We start from the raw sequence: 24662 nt of genomic DNA, 5'->3' as shown, positions 1-24662 counted from the left end.
CACACAAATGTTGCCTCTGGTGTTTTACAGTCAGTGTTGCTTCTTGATTGAGCACTGTATGTTGCTGTTTATTGTTCAGGAGCTATTGTGACATTAAATCACTTGGTGTGGTATCATGTCTGACTCTTCTGGTTTCTCAAAAGACATGTCCTCTGCTTTGGCATAACCTCATGGTTAAGGACTGGGGCAAGGACAAGGGATGTAAAGGTAATGCCCCGATTCAATAAATGTTTGAAAACTGTTAATTACATCTTTCTTGTGTTTAACCTGGGCATGCATGAGTAAACAATAAAAGGGGTAAGATCTGTTCCCACAACTTCCTTGGGAGTCAGAGTGTAATGTTTGAGGTTGCTGTAATCATCTGTTACCCTGGAAGGATGAGGCAATTTGAGCGAGCTAGGAAATGGGTCGACAGTTTCGTATGGTGTAAATGGACTCAGTCCTCTCATCCTGAAGATCTGCCACCCCAACACACAGTCGTACCTTTTTTAGTGGGAACAGTTTAATGCTACTCTCCTCACCAAAACATTTAAACCACGCTAGCCCCAATTTAGTCCCAGGTTTCCTCCCCCTCATACTGGATTTTTGATATATCTTGATTTCTCTGTACTGCCATTTGAATTACCCTTTTGACAAGACATTTAGGGGGTCATTCCGACCCCGGCGGTCAAGGACCGCCGGGGCCGGGGATGCGGAAGCACCGCCAACAGGCTGGCGGTGCCCCGCAGGGCATTCTGACCGCGGCGGTTTGGCCGCGGTCAGACAAGGAAAACCGGCGGTCTCCCGCCGGTTTTCCACCGCCATGGGGGATTCCGACCCCCTCACCGCCATCCTGTTCCTGGCGGCTCCGACCGCCAGGAACAGGATGGCGGTGAGGGGTGTCGTCGGGCCCCTGGGGGCCCCTGCAGTGTCCATGCCAGTGGCATGGGCACTGCAGGGGCCCCCGTAAGAGGGCCCCACTTTGTATTTCAGTGTCTGCTTTGCAGACACTGAAATACGTGACAGGTGCCACTGCACCCGTCGCACATACCCACTCCGCCGGCTCCATTTGGAGCCGGCTTCCTCGTGGGGAGGGGTTTCCCGCTGGGCTGGCGGGCGGCCCTCTGGCGGTCGCCCGCCAGCCCAGCGGGAAAGCCAGAATGGCCTCCGCGGTCTTTCGACCGCGGAGCGGCCATTTGGCGGCTCCCTCCAGGCGGGCGGCTCCCGCCGCCCGCCGGGCTCAGAATGAGCCCCAAAGTACTTTCAGCAATACCATTGGCTTGGGGATTGTTAGAAATTGGGTTGTTGGTTGACTGGGATGTAAACCTTAGTAACACAGCCACCATAGTCTTAGTCAGGGTACGTGTCAGGTAAACCTTAAATTAACATTTGATCACACTCTGGTCACTTTGCACAGAGCAGCCAGGCTTAGCTAAGAGGTGGTGTGTAACAAATTCATGCAACATTTCCAACAGTAAAAGAGTGACAACACCACACAAAAAAGATTCTACATCAGATTGGAAAAATAATTCTGATTTTAATAAATAAAACACGACCAGAACGACAAACATCAAATAAAGTGAGTTATGAATAAACTGTAAAATAGCACTTAGGAGCAAGAAGCGCCAACCAGGGAGAGTACCATGGTCCACAAGACTTATGGGGGAGACTCACGCAAGGGTGGGCAGGGTACTTATCAGAAGAAGTGGGGGGGCAAGGGTAAACAGGGGGAGTTCTCTAAAGGGCCCCAACCTAGTTCCCCGGTAAGGATTCCTGTGCCCAAGCTGAGAATAAGCCTTGGATCTCTACAGGGAAGCCTCCAGAGAAGGGTCCCCGAAAGTATTATGCATGTGATCAGGAGATTCAAAGTGTCCCAAGTGGACACCGACAACCACTGCTGCACAGTCACACTGGTTGGCCACTGTAGCTCTTGGGGAGGAATGGGTTCCAGGAGAAGGGTGTGAGCCAGCTGACATGACCCTTGTCTCGCCAGGGGCAGTGAGATGGTCCAGAGAACCCTCTTGTCTGAGAACACTAAGACATACAGGCAATGGGTGACCATCAATGGAAAGAGGGTGGAAGCTCTGAGAGACACATGAGCCAGCGTGACTATTATCAGGTGTCACTTGGTGTCTGAAGAGCAGGTGTTCCCCAGTGTGTTTCACCAAGTAGTTGCTGTGAACAACTCTGAGTGCCAGTAAAAGGTGGCACAGGTTCCTTTTGAATGTGGGGGGGGGGGAGTCTCAGGTTCCTTGAAGGTAGCTGTGAGTCCAACAATGCCTGTTGATTGTCTGCTAGGTAATGACCTGGAGGATTCCCATTGGCATGAGGTGGAATGCAGGTCACACTTGGAGATGGTAGGTCTGCCTGAGTGGACTACTCAGTCTATGTCAGTCAGTAAGGGTGATCAGGAGGACCTTCCTGAAAGAGTGGCCCACGTACCTGCCAGGAAGAGAAGAAGCATGGGGTGCAGAAAACCCGCCCCAGACGTTCCCAAGGTCCGGGAGGAGGCTAAACCTGAGAGGGATGCTCTGGAACCTACAGGGAAGCAGGTGACCAAACTAGGGGATGTGACTGAGCTGACCCATTGGCAGCAAGAAGGGGGTCCTACCAGGGAGGAGTTCTGTGAGGTGCAAAAGACATGCCCTTCTCTTGAGGGTCTGTAATGGTAGGCTGCAGACCAGGTGGCTGGAAAGGAGTCTCAATCACATTGGATCTACGGGGAGAATGGTCTCCTGTATAGTGAGCCTAAGGTTGCTGAGCCTGGTGCGGCCCGAGTGCTGGTGTTACCCGAGCATTTCAGAACCTTCCTACTGGGTCTGGCTCATGATGTGCCTTTGGCAGGACATTTGGGGCAGGACAAAACATTTGAGAGGATTGTCATTCACTTTTACTGGCCCCAAATGTGAAGGCACTCTGATGCGCATTGTAGGTTTTGCCAGATTTGACAAGCAATCCCCGTTGTGAATACCCATTTTGAGCGGGTGGGGATCGACATTGTGGGACCTCCTAACCTCAAGACAGCCATGGGCAACAGGTAGATCCTGGTCTTGGTGGACCATGCCACTCGGTACCCGGAGCCTATCCCTCTCAGGTCAGTGATCGCACTCATGGTGGGATGAGCATTCATAGGTATCTTTTCTCACATGGGCTTCCACAAGGATGTGGTATCCAACCAGGGTACCAACTTCATATCCACATATATGAAGTCTCTGTGGAAAGAGTGTGGAGTGACCTACAAGTTCACCACTCCTTACCACCCCCAAGGAAATGGGTTCGGTGAGAGGTTCAACTGTACCCTGAAAGGCATGATTATGGGTCTGTCAGACTCCATGAGGCATAGGTGGTCTGAACTGAGCATGCTCTTGGCAACAGATGATGGGATCGAGGAGGACAGTGAACCTCTTCTTGACCTCCTGTGTGTCAAAAAGCAAGATGGGTCTGTGGAGGGTGTGAATCTCTCCCCAACACTGACCCTGGAATAGCATAGGGCACTGTCGCCAGTTGCTAGGGCAGGTTGCCTCTCTGTTTTCCTTGACCCCAGGAGTCACCCATTTGTGTACCCACGATGTGGACAATGGGAACAGTCCACCCTTGAAACATAAAATCTACAGGGTGACTGACAAGGTCAAAGCCAGCATCAAGGAAGAGGTCTCCAAGATGCTATTGTTAGGGGTGATAGAGTTCTTCAGCGGTCCTTGGGTGAGCCCAGTGGCCTTGGTCCGAAAGGCTGCTGCCTCAGGTGCCACCCCTGAACTTAGGTTCTGTGTGGACTACTGTGGGCTTAATGCAGTCACTAAGACTAATGTGCACACCATCCCTAGAGCTGATGATCTCATAGATCAGCTAGGAGCTGCCAAGTTCCTCAGGACATTTGATTTAACATCTGGGTACTGACAAATTACCTTGACAAAAGGGGCAAAAGAGAAGTCAACATTTTCAAAGCCAGAGGGGCACTACCAGTTCCGGGCCATGTCCTTTTGGTTGAAAAACACCCTTGCCACATTTCAGAGGTTGGTCAATCAGGTCTTGGCTGGGTTGGAGGATTTCAGTGCTGCCTACCTGGATGACACTACAGTGTTCAGCTTCAGCTGGGTGGATCACTTGCATCACCTCTGGGAAGTGTTGGAGGCCCTGCAGAAGGTAGAAATCACTATTAAGGCCAGCAAGTGCCAGATAGGGTAGGTGTTGATAGTATACTTGGGCCACCAAGTGGGGAGCGGTCAGGTGGTGCCTCTACAACCCAAGATTGACATCCTTCTGGCTTGGGAAACACCAAGCCCAGACAGAGGTGAGAGCCTTTTTAGGTCTCACTGGTTATTACAGGAGATTTGTCAAGGGCTATGACACAATTGTTGCCCCTTGGACAGAGCTGACTTGTAAAGAAGCAGCACAAAAATGTGATCTCGACTGAAGCTTGTCAGACCGCTTTTGATGCCCTGAAGGAAGCCATGTGCATGTTACCCATGCTGAAGGCACCCGACTTCTCCAAGGAATTCATTGTGCTGACAAACGCTTCAGAGCATGATGTGGGGGCAGTTCAAGCACAGCTAAAGGAAGAGGCCATAGACCAGCCTGTACCCGTCATCTGCATCAACTATCTGAGAGGCCTGTGGTCTGTCTGAACCTGGAAGTGAGTTCCAAACAAGTAGGGTCTTAGCTTCTTCAGCGCCCAGACAGATCACAGGCCACTCAGATAGTTGATGCAGATGAGGGGTGAGAACCCAAAACTGTTGGGGTGGTTCATCTCCCTACAGGGAATGGACTTTAAGGTGGTACACCAACCTGGTACAAAACATGCCAATTCTGATGGTCTGTCCAGATTCTTCCAACTTAGTGATGAGAACTCCCATGAGGTTGGGTAGTTCTCCCCACTCTCGGCTGGGGGGTGGGGGGTGGACACACGTGATAGACCTGGCATCCTTGGCATGGTTTCCCCTGTGTTTTTGCCTCTGCCTCCTGTATTTTTCACTGTGTGCTGGATTTTAATTTTGATGGTTTTGGTACACTGAGCTCTTTACCACTGCTGATCAGTGCTAAAGTGCAAGTTCTCCCTGTGTAAATTGTGATTATGATTGGTTATCCATGATTGGTATATTTGATTTATTAGTAATTCCCTAGTATAGTGCACCATGTGTGCCCAGGGTCTGTAAATCAAATGCTACTAGTGGGCCTGCAGCACTGATTGTGCCACCCACTTGAGTAGCCCTGTAAATATACCTCATACCTGCCATTGCAGTGTCTGTGTGTTTTAAACTGCCATTTCGACCTTGCAAGTGCATTCACTTTCCAGGCCCAGCCCTTCCCTTTCAGTACATATAAGGCACCCCTAAGGTAGGCCCAAGGTAGCCCCCTGAGCAGGGTGCAGTGTATTTAAAAGGCAGGATATGTACTGGTGTTTTATATGTCCTGATAGTTAAATACTGACAAATTCAGTTTTCACTATTGCAAAGCATATCTCTCCCTTAGGTTAACATGAGGATTGCCTTGAAATATCTCTTAAGTGTAATTTCCCTTCGGGAGCAGATCGGGATGTGGAGTTTGGGGTCTCTGAACTAAAGAATTTAAAAATACATCTTTTAGTGAAGGTGGTTTTGGAATTGCATGTTTGAAAATGCCACTTTTAGAAAGTGGGCATTTTTTTTTGCTTAACCATTCTGTGCCTCTGCCTACCTGTGGAATACACATCTGGGTCAGGATGACAGTAGGGCTGGTTGTGAATTCACTCTAGACAGTCACACAAAGGGAGCTGAGGTGTGCCCTGCATATCTTGATGAGTCTTCCTGGGCTAGAGTGGTGGGAGGAGCTGGAACTTGCACCTGAATAGGGCTGTGCCTGTACTGGCACAATGTAGTCTCCAACCCCCTGGAGTGTGTCTGGGAAAAGGGCAGGAAAGGCAGGGTCTTGTGCACTACAAAGACTTTCTTTTGAAGTTTGCCTACTTCAACAACAGGAATGAGTATAAGTATTGGACCCCAAACCCAGACTTTTAGAACACTTCTGGATCAAGAGGAGACTCTGCCAAGGAGGAGAGCTGAAGAGCTGTGAGGAGGAGTACTGCCCCTTTGCTGTGTGTGCTTTGCTGGTTTGGACTGCAGTTGCTGCTTCTGCTTTGGAGAGGACAAAGCCTGGACTTTGCTGTGTATCCTGCTTATGAAGTTTCTCTAAGGGCTTGGACTCAGTTTGCCCCCTGTTAAGAAATCTCAGGGACCTCAAAGACTTCACCGCCAGCCCCTGGATTCTCTTGCTGAGGACTTGCCAAGAGGTGCCCACTCCAACTCCTGGGCCCTTGAGAGTGAAATCTGGCATAAAACAAAAAGAGACAGGCACATCGACTCTGGACGACTCCAGAACCTGTGCGACTGCCCAACTACGTGCCGCTGCCTGCACCTGAAGCTGTAGTCCCCGCTGACAACCGCGACCAATACCTCAGGTGCAAAGCTGCTGCAGCGCCTCTGAAGTCCCGCAACATTGTGAGTTCCGAGTGCCATGTCACTGATGCCATGACACCCAACTCTGCCATGCCGCCTGTGGCCCCGGGGTGTGAACACAACACCACGAAGTCGCCCCATCGCATCTTGACCCACTGGACTCAATGACCCCGCTGGATCATAAGGAACTGACGCCTCGCCGTCGACACCGCCAGAATGTAAGGAACTGACACCTCACCTCCACTGCCTCCGAAAAGGAACTGACACCTCACCTCCCCTGAGCAGCAGTAAGGAACTAATGCCTTACCTCCTGCGTAGCAATATGGAACAGACGCTGCACCGGCTGACTACTCGAATCAAGCTACCAAGTGGGTGAGCAGGGGTTATTTTAGGAGTGTGACTACCTTATCCTGACTAGAGTGAGGGTGAAGGTCCCTATTTGGACAGGGTGTAAACTGACTGGCAACTAGAGACCCCATTTCTAACAGGGAGTTTTTTTACTACCAGGACATGTAAACCCCTTCGCTGCCAGGCCTTTTCCCCCTCAGGTGCCAGGCCTTTTTTTGGCTATTTGGGACAGGGTGCGCTTAGGCCCTCATAACTTTTTGTCCACATAAGCTACCCACGCCAAATTTGCGTCCTTTTTTCCCAACATCCTAGGGATTCTAGAGGTACCCAGACTTTGTGGGTTCCCCTGAAGGAGACCAAGAAATTAGCCAAAATACAGTGAAAATGTTGTTTTTTTTCAAAAAAATTGGGAAAAAGGTCTGCAGAAGAAGGCTTGTGGTTTTCTCCCTGAAAATGGCATCAACAAAGGGTTTGCGGTGGTAAAATCACCAGCTTTCCAGCTTTCAGAAACAGGCAGACTTGAATCAGAAAGCCCAATTTTTCAACACAATTTCGGTATTGTACTGGGACATACCCAATTTTTACGATTTTTTGTCCTTTCAGACTCCTTCCAGTCAGTGACAGAAATGGGTATGAAACCAATGTTGGATCCCAGAAACCCAAATATTTCCGAAAAGTAGACATAATTCTGAATTCAGCAATAAGTAATTTGTGTAGATCCTACAAGGGTTTCCTATAGAAAATAACAACTGAAATCGAAAAATATTGAAATTGAGGTGAAGAAAACCAGCCATTTTTCTCTATGTTTTACTCTGTAACTTTTTCCAGCAATGTCTGATTTTTTAAAGCAATATACCCTTATGTCTGCTGGACTCTTCTGGTTGCAGGGATATATAGGGCTTTTAGGTTCATCAAGAACCCTAGGAACCCAGAGCCATTAAATGACCTGCACCTTGCAGTGGGTTTTCATTCTATACCGGGTATACAGCAATTCATTTGCTGAAATATTAAGACTGAAAAATAGGTATCAAGAAAACCTTTGTATTTCCAAACTGGGCACAAAATAAGGTGTTGAGGAGCAGTGGTTATTTGCACATCTCTGAATTCTGGGGTGCCCATACTAGCATGTGAATTACAGGGCATTTCTCAGATAGATGTCTTTTATACACACTGTCTTATATTTGGAAGGAAAAAATGTAGAGAAAGACAAGGGGCAATAACACTTGTTTTGCTATTCTATGTTCCCCCAAGTCTCCTGATAAAAACTGTATCTCACTTGTGTGGGTAGGCCTAGCGCCTGCGACAGGAAATGCCCCAAATCACAACGTGGACACATCACATTTTTCCAAAGAAAACAGAGGTGTTTTTGCAAAGTGCCTACCTGTGTATTTTGGCCTCTAGCTCAGCCGGCACCTGGGGAACCTACCAAACCTGTGCATTTTTTAAAACTATACACCTAGGGGAATCCAAGATGGGGTGACTTGTGGGGCTCTCACCAGGTTCTGTTACCCAGAATCCTTTGCAAACCTCAAACTTTGGCTAAAAAAACACTTTTTCCCCACATTTTGGTGACAGAAAGTTCTGGAATCTGAGAGGAGCCACAAATTTCCTTCCACCCAGCGTTCCCCCAAGTCTCCCGATAAAAATGGTACGTCACTTGTGTGGGTAGGCCTTGTACTTGCAACAGGAAATGCCCCAAAACACAATCTGGACACATCAAAATTATCAAATACAAAACTACCTGTTTTTGCAGGGGGCACCTGCGTTTTTGGTCCAGGGGTCAGCAGCCATTGAGGGGAACCTACCAAACCCAGACATTTCTGAAAACTAGACACCCGAGGGAGCCCAGGGAGGTGTGACTTTCGGGGATTCCCCAATGTTTTCTTACCCAGAATCCTCAGCAAACCTTGAATTTAGCTAAAAAATCACATTTTTCCCACATTTCTGTGTGGGATCACCGCACCGGGACAAATTTCCTACCACCCAGCATTTCCCCTCAGTCTCCCAGTAAAAATGATACCTCACTTGTGCAGGTGGGCTAAGTGCTTGTGACAGGAAGAGACAAAAACATGTCGAAATTGAGGGGGAACCAAAGTAGGTCCAAAAGGGCAGTTTGAAAAAAAACATTTTTAGGCTGACAAGTGCAGCAGAATTTTTATCGGTGTAGATGGGACAATGCTGGATGGTCGGAATTTTGTGGATTGCCTCAGATTCCGGAAGGTTCATCACAAAAATGTGGGAAAAATGTGTGCCTTCCAGCAAAGTTGCAGGTTTGCAGGGCATTGTGGGTAAGGAAATGGTGCGGGTGCATGTGAAGAACACCACCCTGTAATCAACTAGATGTTTAGTTTTCAGATGTGTCTAGGTCTTGTGGATTTTTCTACATGGCAGCGTCCCAAAGTAAAAAAAAGTGCAGCCCTCACCATTCTAAGTGGGACGATTTTGAGAGTTACCAAGCTCTCATGGCCCAAATGTAAAACAAAAACCAAAAATAATCAAATGTCCTCTTGCTTGCCATGGGATACGATGTTTTAGTGTGCAGGGGAGAGCTGAAAGACTGTTAGCCCCTTCAGTTCGGGTGGGGGCATAACCAGGCCCATACTGGTTGGTAGCCACCACCCCACTATTTTCTTTTATATAATTTTATTCCCTGGCATCTAGTAGACTTTCTGTCCCCCTGGGGTGTGGATCGGGGGTAACTGCCCAATCTGCCCACTGGAGGGCAGAACAGCTTTGGCCCCATTTATTTGGGGTGGGGGTATAGCCTTACCCCCAACCTCTTATTTTGAAAAAAATTATTCCCTAGTCTCTGGGAGCTTTGGGCCAATCTGCCCCCAAGGGGGGCAGTTATGGCCAACAGTAATGTGCCCCCATGGTGAGCGATCCTTGCCCAAGGAGCTGCCCCCCCCCAAACAAAACACACACATACACACACCAATCCATGGTGTCTAGAGGTTTCTGCCCCCTTTGGGGGCAGATTGACCTAACAAAAATAGGCGGATCTGCCCCCAAGTGGGGCAGAAATGGCCTAAATACAATTTGCCCCCCAGGGGAGGGACCCTTGTCTAAGGGGTCGCTCCCCATACATAAAAACATAAAGTAAATAAAAAAAATATGTATCCCTGGTGTCTAGAGGTTTCTGCCCCCCCCCGGAGGCAGATCTGCCTGATTATATTAGGTCGATCTGCCTCCAGGGGGGCAGAAAAGGCCTAAAAATATTTTGCCCCCCCTGGGGAGTGCCCCTTGCCAAAGGGGCCGCTCCCCTATGTGTTAGTATAAAAAAATAAAAATTCCCTGGTGTATTGTGATTTCACCCCCGGGGATAGGGGGGGCAGAAATTGCCTAAAAATAATTTGGCCCCCGGGAGTGACCATTGCCTAAGGGGTCGCTCCCCACGCATAAAAAAAATAAAAATAAACAAAAAAAAATGATCCCTGGTGTATAGTGGTTTCCTGCCCCCCTGGGGGCAGAAATGGCCTAAAAATAATTTGGCCCCCTGGGGAGCGGCCCTTGCCCAAGGGGCCGCTCCCCTTATGCGCAAGTATGAATAAAATAAATAATCCCTGGTGTCTAGTGGTTTCTGCCACCCCTGGGGGCAGATCGGCCTAATTATATTAGGCCGATCTAATGACCTAAAAATAATTTGGCCCCCTGGGGGCGACCCTTGCCTAAGGGGTCGCTCCCTAAACATAAAAAAATAAAAATAAACAAACAAAAATAATTATCCCTGGTGTCTAGTGGTTTTCTGCCCCATCGGCCTAATCTGCCCCGGGGGGGGGGGGGGGCAGAAATGGCCTAAAAAAAAATTGCCTCCCTGGGCAAGGGCCGCTCCCCTTTTGCGCAAGTATGAATAAAATAAGTAATCCCTAGTGTCTAATGGTTTATGTCCCCCCGGGGGCAGATCGGCCAGATCGCAAGGCCGATCTGCCCCCCGGGGGGCAGAAATGGCCTAATAATAATTTGGCTGCGCCGGGAGCAACCCTTGCCTAAGGGGTCGCTTCCCAAACATAAAAAAATTAAAATAAACAAAAATAAATATCCCTGGTGTCTAGTGGTTTTCTGCCCCCCCTGGGATCTGCCCCTGCGGGGGGCCAGAGATGGCCTTAAAATAATCTGCTCCCCTTATGGAAATATACAAAAAAAGAAATCCCTGGTGTCTAGTAGGCATTTCTTCGGGGGTGAAAGGGGAAGCGACTCCCCTTTCATCCCTGATGGAGAGGGTGTGGGTGGGGGGCCCCAGGGGGAGCGCTACCGCTTCCCCCATGGGCCCGGTGCCGGACGAGCTGGTCTTGTCCCAGGCTCACGGCCACCGTGTGCCTGGACGAGACCAGCTCGTCCAAGGCATGGGAGGGGTTAAAAGTACATGTCCTGCCTTTTAAGTACATTGCACCCTGCCCTCTGGGTTGTCCAGAGCCTACTTTAGGGGTGACATATGTATAACAAGCATTTACAATGAACTGGGTCTCGCAATGGCTCAATTTAGAGCTATTGGCATTGTAAATTCTTAACTGGACTTTTCCTTCCACTTAAATTGAAAATGAAAAGTAAAACATTATTTGACATAAGCAAGCCAACTCAAAGCACCATGGCCGCCATGAGAATGAATGCGAAGGAGAGACACAAAAGGAAAATGTTCGCTTGCAGTCAAACGTATCAGCAAACGTGCAATTATCCATGTAACAGGGTCGGTGTCCAAGGCGGTAACAAAACCGCTCCTAAGAGTAACAAATGTAAAGCATTTACCAATGATAACAAAGGATTTTTGAAAGGCAAGCCCACGAACGAGTAAAAGTGAAGGGCGTGCCGTCGGCGTGGTTAAAAGCCCAAAGATAGATTAAAACAGGCCAGATCGCTTGCACGCTCGACCTAAAAAGGGAAGGTTTAGGACTGGCAAAAGGGTTATTTTGCCATCTTGACTTGGCACTGTAAAACTGCATTAACAGGTTGTGCAATGGCAGGCCTGAGCCATAGTTTAAGGGCTACTTAATTAAGTGGCACAATCAGTACTGCGGGCCTACAAGCAACATTTAATTTACAGGCCCTGGGCACGTGTAGCACTGTTTAAATGGACGTATAAGTAAACTAAATATGCCAATTGTGGATAAACCAATGTTACCATGTTTAAAGGAGAGTGCACAAGCACTTTGGCAGTGGTTAGCACTTGTAAAGGGCACAGAATCCTAAATCCAGCAGAAACCAGGTCAGAAAAGTGGAAGGAGCAGGCAAAATGTTGGGGGGAAGACCACCCTAAGTTTGTCAGGTCTAACAGGGATGATACAAAGCTGTGCGATGATGCTTAATGCCACAATTATCTAGGAAAGATCTCATGTCCCTCGAGGTAAGCTACGTTCCATTACCAATGATAAGTACACGAGGGAAACATATGCTTTGTACCACGCTATGTACCACAAAATGTACTACAAAGTGCATTTTGTGACTCAGACCCTATGTATTAGAAGAATGTTGCAGGATTCGTGATACTGGTTGTAAAGGTCCTCCTTAAACAAAATCACATTCAGTGTCACGAAAGGAGTAGACTGTTAATGTCAAAATAATCCATGGAGTCTCCCTTATGATATGACCTCTGGAGGGTGACAGTAAAATTCAGCATCCTTGCATTCAAACTATTCTCCTACTCATTCCGTCATTGACTTCTAAATTAGATATCCATCAATATACCGCAAAAGTTTTTGACTTAGAAGAATGTTATATATCGTTGTTGCTACACAAGAGAAACTGGCACTGAGTTTATCAACCTCTGAAGGATGAAAGGCCGAGCCAACTTTGCGAGGTTTAAACCTGGGACCTGCAGTCCTACACAAACCTCAGCAGCGCTCTCTCTTGTCGCTGTACTGTTTTACAGTCAAATGTATTCATGTTTCAGAGCAATCCGGTCTTTGTAAGGCAATTTATCTTTGGATCTCAGGTACTTTAACAGAGCAGTCTGCCAGCAAAAAAATAAATATAGAACAAAAAATGTTACACCGTCTCCTCCACTTGCATTTTACAGTTTCATTCGCCTTCTTTCCATTTTCCTAGGGACATGAACTACTCATACAATAAATGAATGAGGTATAAAGAGAAATTACAGTAAAATTAACACCTTTCAATCACCAGCTCACACGCACACAAGAAATTAGAGACAATACCTGGCTCCCTTATACATCTGTCAACCAGCACAAGATTGTGACATTGTGAACCAATGAGAACAGGGGATTCCATATTAGCATGGTGAAATTGTTAAACTCCACACATCACACTTGTATCTATCTTTTGATGAACAAATCATAATTGCCTATTCACAAAGTATTTTATAGTCATAAAGTAGTACTCCTGTTGTAACCTTTTATGTATTCCTACATGCCTTTGTTAATTGCCCCCAAAACATTTAAATGGGAATGTTCAGTGAACATTTGTACACAATTAGTACAAAAAGAAATTATTGTGCCCTCAGAGCACTTTTGCTAATAGGGAGTTTGACGTTCCGGGCCAAGTTACAAAGGTCTGGAAGAGTATGTAAAATATTACTCCTGTAGTAATATCTTTAATGCTCATAAACCATAAATGCTTTTGTAACTCGTCCAAGCAATTTTACAATTTCACATACCAGATTCAGCTGACTAATTCTTGTTGTGTACGAAATTGGTGAGCCTAACCTAAAATGCTAAGCAAAACCCAAGAAGGGAATAATATGAAAACTAAGAAAAAACACGAAATGATACAAGCACTGATACAAGGCAGTACTAAAAAGCCAAACACACCCACCCACTCACTTTAAGATAGGCTAACCAGCACGACATAAAAAATAGAGTACTGATGGGATGCAGGCGAAAGAGACACGCCTGAAAAATGCCTAATCCAGGAGGTATTACTCTGGTGGAATGTGAAACACGAACCAAGTAATCCGTTACAGCGAATTATCACTGAAGAGGACCACTGGTGACGTATCTTGAGAATACTCCTCAGCCGTCTTTGGTTTCTGTGGTAATACTGTGGATAGACATGGACCTTCAGTGAGGCTTGGCCACCAAAGCGGTATCCCCTGATGCTGAAAACACTCTGGGAACACTAGTGCGGGCGAATATGTGAAGGTACTACAATGAGGTGCAACTGGTTTATCAATGGATGGTGCGTGGGTTTGCAACAAATGAGTAATTGAGTGCAGGGATACCAATATGTCTAGTTTGTGCACATATCTCCCCCAAGACTTCCACCTGAATTTTGTTGACAGCCAGGACAATGTGCCTGTATGCATGTGATGCAGTAAAACTCCATCAACCATAGTAGTGTTATCTCCGAACTCTAATTGCACAACTGGACCAATGTGCAGTAGGCGGGATTACCGTGGGGCTCTGAGTTAGCCTGGAAGTGCCTAAGGGGCGGCAGAGAGAATGAGCAGTGCTTGTTCCTGGAGGTCTGAAGAACAGGCTTCAGTTGTGAAGTTCATAAATTAAACTAGGCTCTTTTCAATTGTTTGAAGTTGTGGCTAGGACAAGAAGTGTAAATGTTTCCTACTTACCATACATACAGAAGGGGTGAAGCCTGCATGCTACCACCAAAGGGAGGCAATACACAGAGGATGGTTGGCAGGGCTTCCCAGCCCTCCCCTCAAGGCGCACTTCCCACAGCCAGTTCAGAGGATAAGTAACCGTACTCATGAGAGCTCCTCTCCAATTGGTGCACTGGGGTCAGCACCCTCCCACATCTGCTTGTGATGTACAAGCTGGTGAAGAGGCTCCATCCTCTGCTCAGAAGGCTTGGGCATCTGGTGGTTGTGCAAGGGTCTCTGAGGTGGTCCCTGGCCATACAAAGGTGTCTCTGAGCATTTGAGGTTGTGCCCGGGCATCTGAAGCTGGAACTGTGAGATTTAAGCTGTAATTAGTAGTTTGGGAGTGTAATGGGACATACAAATATGAACCTAGGTCTGCGAGGCTACGTATGCATACAATTGCTGTATGTGACATGTGTCGGCATATATTTGAATTGACCGAGTTGCTATCTGATTAATAGCTTTAAAAGACGTGTATACAGTTTAGTATATACTATTTCATTAATTAAATGCAATTGTACAGTGTTTTCTAACCTCAATGCTTCTGTTTCCTGTGATGTAAGGGGGGGGGGGGGGGGTCAAAGGTCATTTGGTAATACAGGCTGTGATAATATTGCAGCCAAGAGTGAAATGGTGTCCTGTGAGGGTATCACAGTTTCAAAGGGAGTGTCATTTTACTACCGCAACCTGCCATTTTTGGTCAATTGATGTCAATGTTCAGAATCGTGATTACTTAAAAGCTTTGAGTAAGGACGTCCTCTGTCCCGGATACAGGAATGGGCGAAGGTAACACAAGAAGGGGGACTTCCTACGGTGCCTCGCATGGGACACAGCCATTCCTGCTTTGTCTCATACTTCTTTTATAAACATTATTTGCATACAAATGCACCTCACATTCTGGTCACATATCCTTGTTTCTAAGTACAGCGTTATGTTACCCCTAGAGGCTAGGCATAGGTTCTAAAGATACTCCCAGTATAAAGAACATATACCCAGGGATGCTAGGAAAGGGTGGAGGGAATATAGGGTGCAATGGCGCCTCTGGACCAAAAGACAAAAATGCAGCGATCACCCTTCACTACCTCCACACATAAAGATAGGCCTCTCCTAGACTTGAAACCCATGCTTGCCCCCTTTAAATTGCTGTAAGTAGTAATCGTCACCAGCGAGGCATGCACACAGAGGGGCGGGTGTGCAGCGCGCGAGGGGGCTGGGTGTACACGTCACGGGTTACAGGGGTGATCGCAGACTTGGGGGAGCAGGTATTGTATTGTGATCATATTTATATAGCGCTTACTACCCCTGACGAGGCGTCGAAGCGCTAGGTGAAACAGAAGCCAGATTTTGACAAATTGTGCAGCCGGCAGAACGGCTCCAAGGGTACACCGGAAGAGACCCTGATAGGTCAAGGGTAATTGGGGGGGCGATGGTGGGGGGTGTGGAAGGGTGGTGGGATGGTGGGTGGCACGAGGAGCAGGCACCAGTTCGGATACTGCGATAAAAACCTGTTCCAGGAACAAGACGCTGCAGGAAGTGGGTCGCGCTGAGCTATTCTCAGAACATCTACGACACAGGCGGAGTCTTACATAAACCCTTCCGGGATCCGTGCCGCCTTTCTTGGTATTCTCCTTGAAAGGGCTCCCTTGGTGTTTCAGCGCATCGTGTATTCTTCACTTTTCAATATTTACAGAATTTTGCGTAGAGGTGTGATCAGGTTCAACGTGCATATTTTCTAAATGAATACATAATATATATATATTCTGCCATGGTATCAGTGAATTCTGGAAATTCCCAGATTTGTTCTACGATGTGGCACATTCGTGGCACATGCAAATCACATGCAAATGACGCATCCCCAGGAGTACCATAGTTTGCAAGCAGTGGTAAAAAAAAAGTATGGGAACTAAGATGCTGGGCGCAATAGGGGCAGGGTAGGTGAGCGGGGGATGGGGGTGTCAATGGATTGGCAAAAAAAACAAAATATTCTGTACTTTTTTTTAGGTGTTTCATCCTCAGTTAATTACATATAAAATCATGCACAGCTTAAATAAAAATTAAATGCAAGTTATGTTAATCAGTGGGAAATACGTTATCAGATAATATCAAACCTATATGAGTTTATGCACTGCACCAGAGAGGCATAAAATTGAATAAAAGATGTTCTAGCTATTGTATCAAGAGTTGTCAATTCTATTAGGGACATGGAGGCAAGGATTATGCATTCTCTTTCTTTACTGAGAAAATGACAGCAGCCAATCAACATTAAAATCACACAAAAACTACTTTTCCCCTTACCACTTGTCGTCCATGTCATGCCCAATCCTAGGCCTGCTCTCCGTATAAATGTCTCTGCAACCTTAGTCCTTCCTCTTTCTTTGCAACAAAAGAACATGTCAGCCTGAATCCCAACGAACTGGAATATCCATAAATCCCAAACGAAGAACTCTGGACTGCAGCCTCCGGGTGAATCTGGAACAACCATGTTGTCTTATCTGCGATCTTCCGGGTCTTTCATGCTCCTTTATTGTCAGATCCTAAGACTAAAAGAAATATGCTTATAGACTTCTACTGATCACAAATTACATGGGCAGGTATAAGAATAAACCACGTAAGAAATACAGCATGCATACAGTTCAAACTGTAAAATTTACATTATAAATGCAGAAATGTTCAGAATCATCATCTTGTATAAAAATCATGGTACGGGTGGGATAATCCTTGCCTCCGTGTTCTTAATAGAATCGAAAATTCTTGACATGATAGTAGATTTTTTTTAATTCTATGTGAGGACCAGAGGCTTCGGATTATGCTAGTTCAAAGCTGATCCACCACTGTAGATGCCACATCCACAATAGGTTTATGATAAAAAATCTTGAAAGTAGGGTCAGAAGACCAATCTGCGACAGCCACGAAATCTTCTAAATAAGACTCAGCGCCAAAGTACTTAGATGCCATAACCCCACACACAGAATGTGCTCCAAACCTAGTAGTATCTGTGCCAGCCTCCCCTAATAACCATTGAACCCATTTGACTAATGTGGCTGAGGATACCGGTGCAAATAGATTTTGCAGGGATATGAGTAATTGCCCCGTGCATCTCTTTGAATCTTCCAAGTACAATCCCCATAAGCCTTTAAACATTTAACAACACACAACTTTTGGTTATGGGGAAAAGCTGGATACGAAATGCACCTAGTAGCCATCTTTGTACATCCGGAAATAGTGAAAGTCCAGAGCGTGCACATCAGACACACACCAACAGGAAATGAGGCAAAGAAGCACAGTGAGTTTGGCTGACAATTGTTCACAAGAGAGATCCTCGTCACATGGCCAGGCTCTCAAAAAACATAAAACAATATTTACATCCCTTAAGGATGCATATTTGGGTTGAGGAGGTCTGGCCATTCGGATGCCCCGTACAAGCTTACAAATCAGAGGATGCTCACACACTGGCTTGTTCTCTAGATGAGAATTTCCAGCTGAAATAGCAAAATTAAAATTATTAATAGTCCTGTATGCTAAACCCTAAGATACCAAATCTGAAAGAAAGTTGACAATCATACTAATGTGGGCCCCCATGGGATCAACACGTCGTTCACCACACCAACCCACCCATCTTCTCCAGGAAGCCTCAGCGCTTATGGGTGGAGGGAGCCCAAGACTTGGATAAGAAGAACATCGCGTCTTTTTGAACTTCTGGCACTTTCCAGTGTCTCCTGAAAGTATCCATGCCGAGTGACAACTGTACCTGCAATATTAATGGATGAGGAAGAACCAACGGATCTAGGAGCAGGGATGGAAAGGGTGGGAGTGAAACCAGGGGAGCTCACAATAGCGACATCGCTATGGGAAACCACAACTGAGCTTTCCAGAGAGGGGTCACCAAAATGATCTCCGCCACTTAACTCTTTACCTGAGAGAGTACTCTCCGAATCATGGAAGGCATAAAGGAGATCCAGGGACCAATCCTGGAGAAAAGCATCTGATCCCAGGGCTTGGGGATCCAGTCTCCAGCTGTAAAACCGTGGAAGCTGAGCATTGAGCTGTGATGCAAACAGGTCAATCAAGCACTCGCCCTACCGTCTCACCAGACTGTGAAATGCTGACTGGTGGAGTTTCCAATCGCTGCCATCCCTCAAGAAACGAGTTCCAGTCTGCCACCACATTCGAGCATCCCAGAAAGTACACTATCGTCACTGATATCTGGTGTTGAGGGCATAGTGCCAAAACTCCTTGGCAATCTCTATCACCCCGAACACGTAATCTGGTCCCTCCTAGGCGATTTATGTATCTCACCGCTATGTTGTCCATAGGTAACAGTATGCAACAACTGGCCTTGTGGGGAGAGAGAGCGAACCACGAAGGCCCCTGCTACAAGCTCCAAACAAACGATTCCTCCGGGGACCACTGGCTCCCATTTCCACAGCTCCGCACCAAGCACCCCAGCCCCATTAGCTGGTGTCTGACTATCACCTTCTCTGGGGAGGATGCAAAAATGGCTTTGCTGTTCCATGCATCCATGTGGTCTAGCCACCAAAATATCTCCAATCTGGCCTTGTCTGATAACAGAAGCTGCTCTGAATAAGACAGTCCCTTGCAAAGATGAAGGATCTTTAGACATTGAAGGGCCCGATAGTGAGGGGGCCCCAGAAAAAGCACCTGGATGGAAGAGGCTAAAAGCCCCACCAGGCGAGCAAGGGTCTTCAATGATATAGTCGGAGAGGCAAGGACTCTCCTCAACTCTTTCTTGATCTAAACTTGTTTCACTAGAGGTAATTTCAACTGGGCTCTGATGGAATCCACTTGAAAACCTAAGAATTGTATACATTGAGAGGGATTCATGACCAACTTGTCTGAGTTTATCGAAAAACCCAGATCTTGTAGAATCTGGATAGTCCAGGATAGATGCAATAGAACCAACTCTTTGTTTTGGGGCACGATCAGAATGTCGTCGAGATAGATAATGAGGCGCACACCCCTTTCCCGAAGGAATTGCACCACTGGCCTCAGCAGACCCCAGGTGAAACACCAAGGGGCCGAGGACAGACCAAAGGGGAAGACGGTGAACTTGTACCATTGGCCTCGCCAACAAAACTGAAGAAAGCGATGGTGAGGTGTGAAAATTGGCACTGTTATATAGGTGTCTTTGAGATCTAACCATACAAGCCAATCTCCTTCTTGTAAAAGATCTCTTATAAGATGGATACCCTCCACTTAGAAATGGCAGTATACTTTCCAAGAGTTGAACGTCTTTAGACTGAGGACCAAGCAGGAGCCCCTGCATTTTTTCAACATCAAAAATAATGTGCTGGTAAATCCTGCAGAGTCGGGAACAGTTTTGACTATCGCCTGTTTCCAAGAAGCAAGCCAGTTTTGTTGTCTATGAAACTGCTCTCTGTTTGGGCAAAAAAGAAGCGGAAGGGGAAGAGACTCCTGCTTTGGAGGGGAGTAGAACTCCATTCTGTAACCCTGTACTGTTTGCAAGATCCATAGATCTTGAGAAATGTGATCTCAAGCTGAAAGATGCCATTTTAACCTCCCCCCAGAATAACCTCTGAAAAGGGAATTACTCTCACCTGATGCTATGGTGCCTGTTGTATTGAAGCCACCTCGACCTCCGCCTCTGTAGGCGCGACCACGACCTCTGTTGGTCCGGGTGGGGTAGAATCCAGATATGGCTTGTTAATTGCCTCGACCCCTCTGGGGATATCCTCATGAGGCTTGGTAGAAGCCCTGGCTTGGCATTCAGCCTTGGTAGCGTCCAGCCCTGGTAAAAGGGCCCTCACTGAACATCTTCTTAATGAAGCCACCAAGACCATCTGCGGCGTACCCCAAGGATCTTCCCTCAGCCCGAACCTCTTCAACATCTACATGGCACCGCTCGCCAATATTGTCCGATCTCACAACATCAACATCGTCTCATACGCCGATGACACCTAGCTGATCCTTTCCCTCACCAATGACCCCGCCACCGCCAAAACCAACCTTCACAAAGGAATGAAGGCCGTCACCAACTGGATGGAGGACAGTCGCCTAAAACTGAACTCGTACAAGACAGAGGTCATCATCCTTGGCCCCACCCCCTCCGCCTGGGACAACTCCTGGTGGCCGACCACACTGGGAGCCGCACCGACACCCGCCAACCACGCACGCAACCTGGGTTCATCCTGGACTCATCGCTCTCCATTGACCCAACAAGTCAACGCCGTCTCATCCTCCTGCTTCAACACCCTCCGCATGCTCCGCAAGATCTACAGGTGGATTCACACCGAAACCAGAAGGACGTCACCCAGGCCCTCGTCAGCAGCAGGCTGGACTACGGCAACGCTCTCTATGCGGGAACCACGGCCAATCGCCAGAAAAGACTGCAACACATACAGAATGCCGCTGCACACCTCATCCTTGACATCCCCCGCCACAGCCACATCACAGCCCACCCGAGAGACCTACTCTGGCTCCCCGTCAACAAGAGGATCACCTTCAAGCTCCTCACCCACGCCCACAAAGCACTCCACAACACCAGACCAGCATACATCAATGAACGTCTCACCTTCTACATCCCGAACCGACAGCTCCGCTCTGACAACCTCGCCACCATCCCACGCATCCACAGGACAACAACCGGTGGCAGATCATTCTCCTACCTCACCGCCAAGACCTGGAACACCCTCCCCATCCACTTACGGCAGACGAAGCACCTACTGACCTTCAGGAGACACCTCAAGACCTGGCTGTTCGAGTAGTAGCAGCTCCCCCACCCCATCTCCTCGCACCTTGAGACCCTCGCGGGTGAGTAGAGTGCTCTACAAATTAACTGACTGATTGATAGACATCTGGGCTTTATCAAGAGCAGAATAGGTGGCCACATATTTTCCTAAATCTTTCACAAATTTGTCCCTGAACAACAGACCATTCAGCAAGGTTCCTGGTTCTCAAGAGGCCAATTTGGCCAGTTTAAGATCGATCCGCATCAAGAAGGATTTTCCTGCTCTGTGGACATAGTACAGTTGGCATCACCTAATAGATAAATTGCCCTTGGTGTCCATTCTAAAATAACTTCAGGGTCTAATTGTGAACTGGATTCTTTTGCCTGCACCGTCAGCTCAAGGATCATAGTGATAGGACTCGAGATGTCGACAAGATTGTCTTAACAACCTCTCCACGCTCAATCTAGGCCTTTCTTTAGGTCCTTAGCAAACTTTTTGAGGAACGTGGCCATGCTAGGGTCTAATTCTGGAGTATCAACCACTTTGCCTAACAGGAAGGGGTAGGGACACTCCGAGTGCAAGGTATTACGTACATCGTTGTCGAAACTCCTTCATAACCTCTCCTGCACATAATGTGCTACTTCCACACATGGAATCCACTCTGTGGATCGTGGATGTATGATATTTTCTGGGTCAAAGAATACATTTTTCTGAACTAGTGCCTCTTCAGTGATATGGCGGGTCTTACGTTTGCGGTTTGCTGGGCTCATTTAGCGCTTGCTCAGAATCGGAAGTGTGAGAAGAGGAGTGGGCTGCCTCTGTATATGGCGCAGAAGGGACTGAGAAGAGCCCAGAAGAATCTAAGAAGGCCATTAGTCCGTATGTTTGGTCTTTAAGGACTGATGCTGCCATTTGCACAAACATTTCCGCTGAGGAAGCAGGCCCCACAGAGGCTCTCAGGCAAGGCCCACATCAGAAGTTTGACTATCTCTCGTCTGTGTCTCAAAGGGGGGTTTCCCCATCAACTCTTGTTGTCCAAACCTCACCACAGGTTGAGTAAAGGGTTTGCATTAGTCTCTCCTCCATCTGGTGTTCATAGGGCACATCAGCCATCTCTTGAAAATATTCGGCCTCTTCGGCGTAGTACACCATGCTGGTTAAACAAGAGGATATGGTCGAGTTCAGAGGGGAGTAAATAGCCCAGGAGGTCAAATAAGAAGAAAACTCCTTCATAATCTGTCAGCCAAAATTAACTGTGGACAGAGCACCTGCCGGAAATTCCCCTAGGGCAAAGCTCTAAATCGTTTTTACACCCCATTGGGCTTTCAAGGGGATGCTAACCATTTGTAGACATGCAGCACTGGGCCCGAGCCTGTCCCTGGACATATCTGAAGCTCCGAGATCACCACTCGCGCACTTTGACATAAAAAGAGGACTGAGTCCTCACCACCAAAACGCTTGCTTGTCCTCTATGAGCACAGGCAAGAAAAACAGCATCTGAATGCAAAGCGCTCAATGCGGGCGCTCCGTCCAACAAGAGACGCTGCCGTCTGTCAGGGTCAAGCGTGGACCAATCGGAAAAGGGAATCAATTGGCCCGCGCACGAATGCGACACAATGAATGAAAGAGGGAAACTCTCTCAATGCGAAGCGCTGAGCAATCCCCGCTCCCTCTTCACGGCCATGAGTGATTCTAGTAATAATACAGACAATAAAACAATTTATCACCAAATGAGCATATAAATACGAAATAACTTATCTCTGGCTGTGAGCAGCAAAGAGAGAGGAAGGACTAAGGTTGCAGAGCTATTTATACGGAGATCAGGCCTAGAATTGGGCATGATATGGACTACAAGTGGTATTGGGAAAGTAGTTTTGTGTGATTTTAATGTTGATTGGCTGCTGCCATTTTGTCAGCAAAGAAAGAGAAAGCATAATCCGAAGCCTCCGGTCCTGACATAGAATCCTGGTTGGAGTAATGAAGAATAGTGACTTGTGTGTGTTTAGTGCTACAAGGTCCAAGTCCAGTCTGTGACAGAAAGTACTGTGAACATGTAAATCATTATTTTAAACGTCCATTACTCATAATATAAGATAGGCTGCTACAAAATGTGAAATTGATCTCTGCACCTGACCGACCCTGAGTTGCTGGTGCTGTGGCTTTAGGGTTGCCTTGAACCCCCAATAGTGGGCTGCCTATGCCCAGGAGACTGAGTGTGTAAGTGCTTTACTTACCTGAGAAACCTAACCAAACTTACCTCCCTCAGGAACTGTTCATTTTTGCACTATGTCCACTTTTAAAATACCTTATTGGCTTTTTAACCAAAACTGTGTGTGCTACTGTTTTTAATCAAAGTTCTATACTTACCTGTGTGAAGTACCTTGCATTTTATGTACTTACCTCAAATCTTGAATCTTGTGGTTCTAAAATAAATTAAGAAAATATATTTTTCTATATAAAACCTATTTGCCTGGAGTTAAGTCTTTGAGTGTGTGTGTGTTCCTCACTTATTGCCTGTGTGTGTACAACAAATGCTTAACACCACCCTCTGATAAGCCTACTGCTCGACCACACTACCACAAAATAGAGCATTAGCATTATCTAATTTTGTCATTATCAACCTCTAAGGGGAACCCTTGGACTCTGTGCACACTATCTCCTACTTTGAGATAGTATATACAGAGCCAACTTCCTACAGTGAGCATCTGTCTTGGGGACAGAGTTGAGCCCTTTGTAGTCCACACACAACCTCATCTCTCTCTTTCCATCTTTGGTGTGAGTGCTCTTTCACTGCCAATTCCAGCATCTTGTGGACTTCTACTTTGATGCTTTTCTTGACTTGGTCAGACCGTCTGAATATTTTATTTTTGACAGGTAAACTGTCTCCTGTGTCCACATCATGGGTAAACAGGTGTGTCTGACCAGGGGTCGGAAAAAAAGAGCTCAGCAAACTGCTGGAGAACCTTCCTGCAGTCAGCTTGCTGTTGGCCAGAGAGGGTGTCTGAGTAGACAACTCCATCCACTGAGCCATCGTTAGGGTCAGTTGAGAGGAGGTCAGGGAGTGGTTCTACATCTGCCCTGTCATGATAGAGCTTAAAGCGGTTAACATGGATCACCCTCTTGGGTGTCCTGCTAGTGCCTTGGTCCACTAAGTAAGTGACCTGACTCTTCTTTTCTAGCACTGGGTAAGGGCCACTCCATCTGTCTTTAAGTGCCCAGGGAGATACAGGCAACAGAACCCAGACCTTCTGCCCTGGCTGAGACTCAACCATAGCAGCCTTTTGGTCATACCACAACTTCTGGAGTTGTTGGCTGGCCTCAAGGTTTTTGCTTGCCTTTTCCATGTACTCTGCCATCCTAGAGCGGAGGCCTAGTACATAATCCACTACATCTTGTTTAGGTTCATGTAGAGGTCTCTCCCAGTCTTCTTTTACAAGTGCCAGTGGTCCCCTTACAGGATGGCCAAACAGAAGCTCAAAGGGGGGAAACCCTACTCCCTTATGTGGCACCACTCTATAGGCGAAAAGCAGGCAAGGCAAGAGGACATCCCATCTCCTTTTGAGTTTTTCAGGGAGCCCCATGATCATGCCCTTCAATGTCTTGTTAAACCTTTCTACACTTGTTAAACCTTTCTACAAAACCACTGGC

The 24662-nt window shown here is 47.1% G+C and overlaps 1 protein-coding gene across 1 annotated transcript in view; it reads right to left on the bottom strand.

Moving 5' to 3' along the window:
- Positions 1–24662, bottom strand: part of CCL19 (C-C motif chemokine ligand 19) — a 1093152-nt gene that overhangs the window by 418426 nt on the left and 650064 nt on the right. Inside the window, exon 4 of the mRNA XM_069213346.1 lies at positions 16603–16847. Within this exon, the coding sequence (XP_069069447.1) occupies positions 16603–16616 (14 nt within the window). The 5' untranslated portion in view covers positions 16617–16847. The remainder of the gene's footprint in view (positions 1–16602; positions 16848–24662) is intronic.

The sequence above is a fragment of the Pleurodeles waltl genome, chromosome 1_1, assembly GCF_031143425.1.
Source record: "Pleurodeles waltl isolate 20211129_DDA chromosome 1_1, aPleWal1.hap1.20221129, whole genome shotgun sequence".
NCBI classification, from domain to species: domain Eukaryota; kingdom Metazoa; phylum Chordata; class Amphibia; order Caudata; family Salamandridae; genus Pleurodeles; species Pleurodeles waltl.
This window is presented reverse-complemented; position numbering and strand designations above follow the sequence as displayed.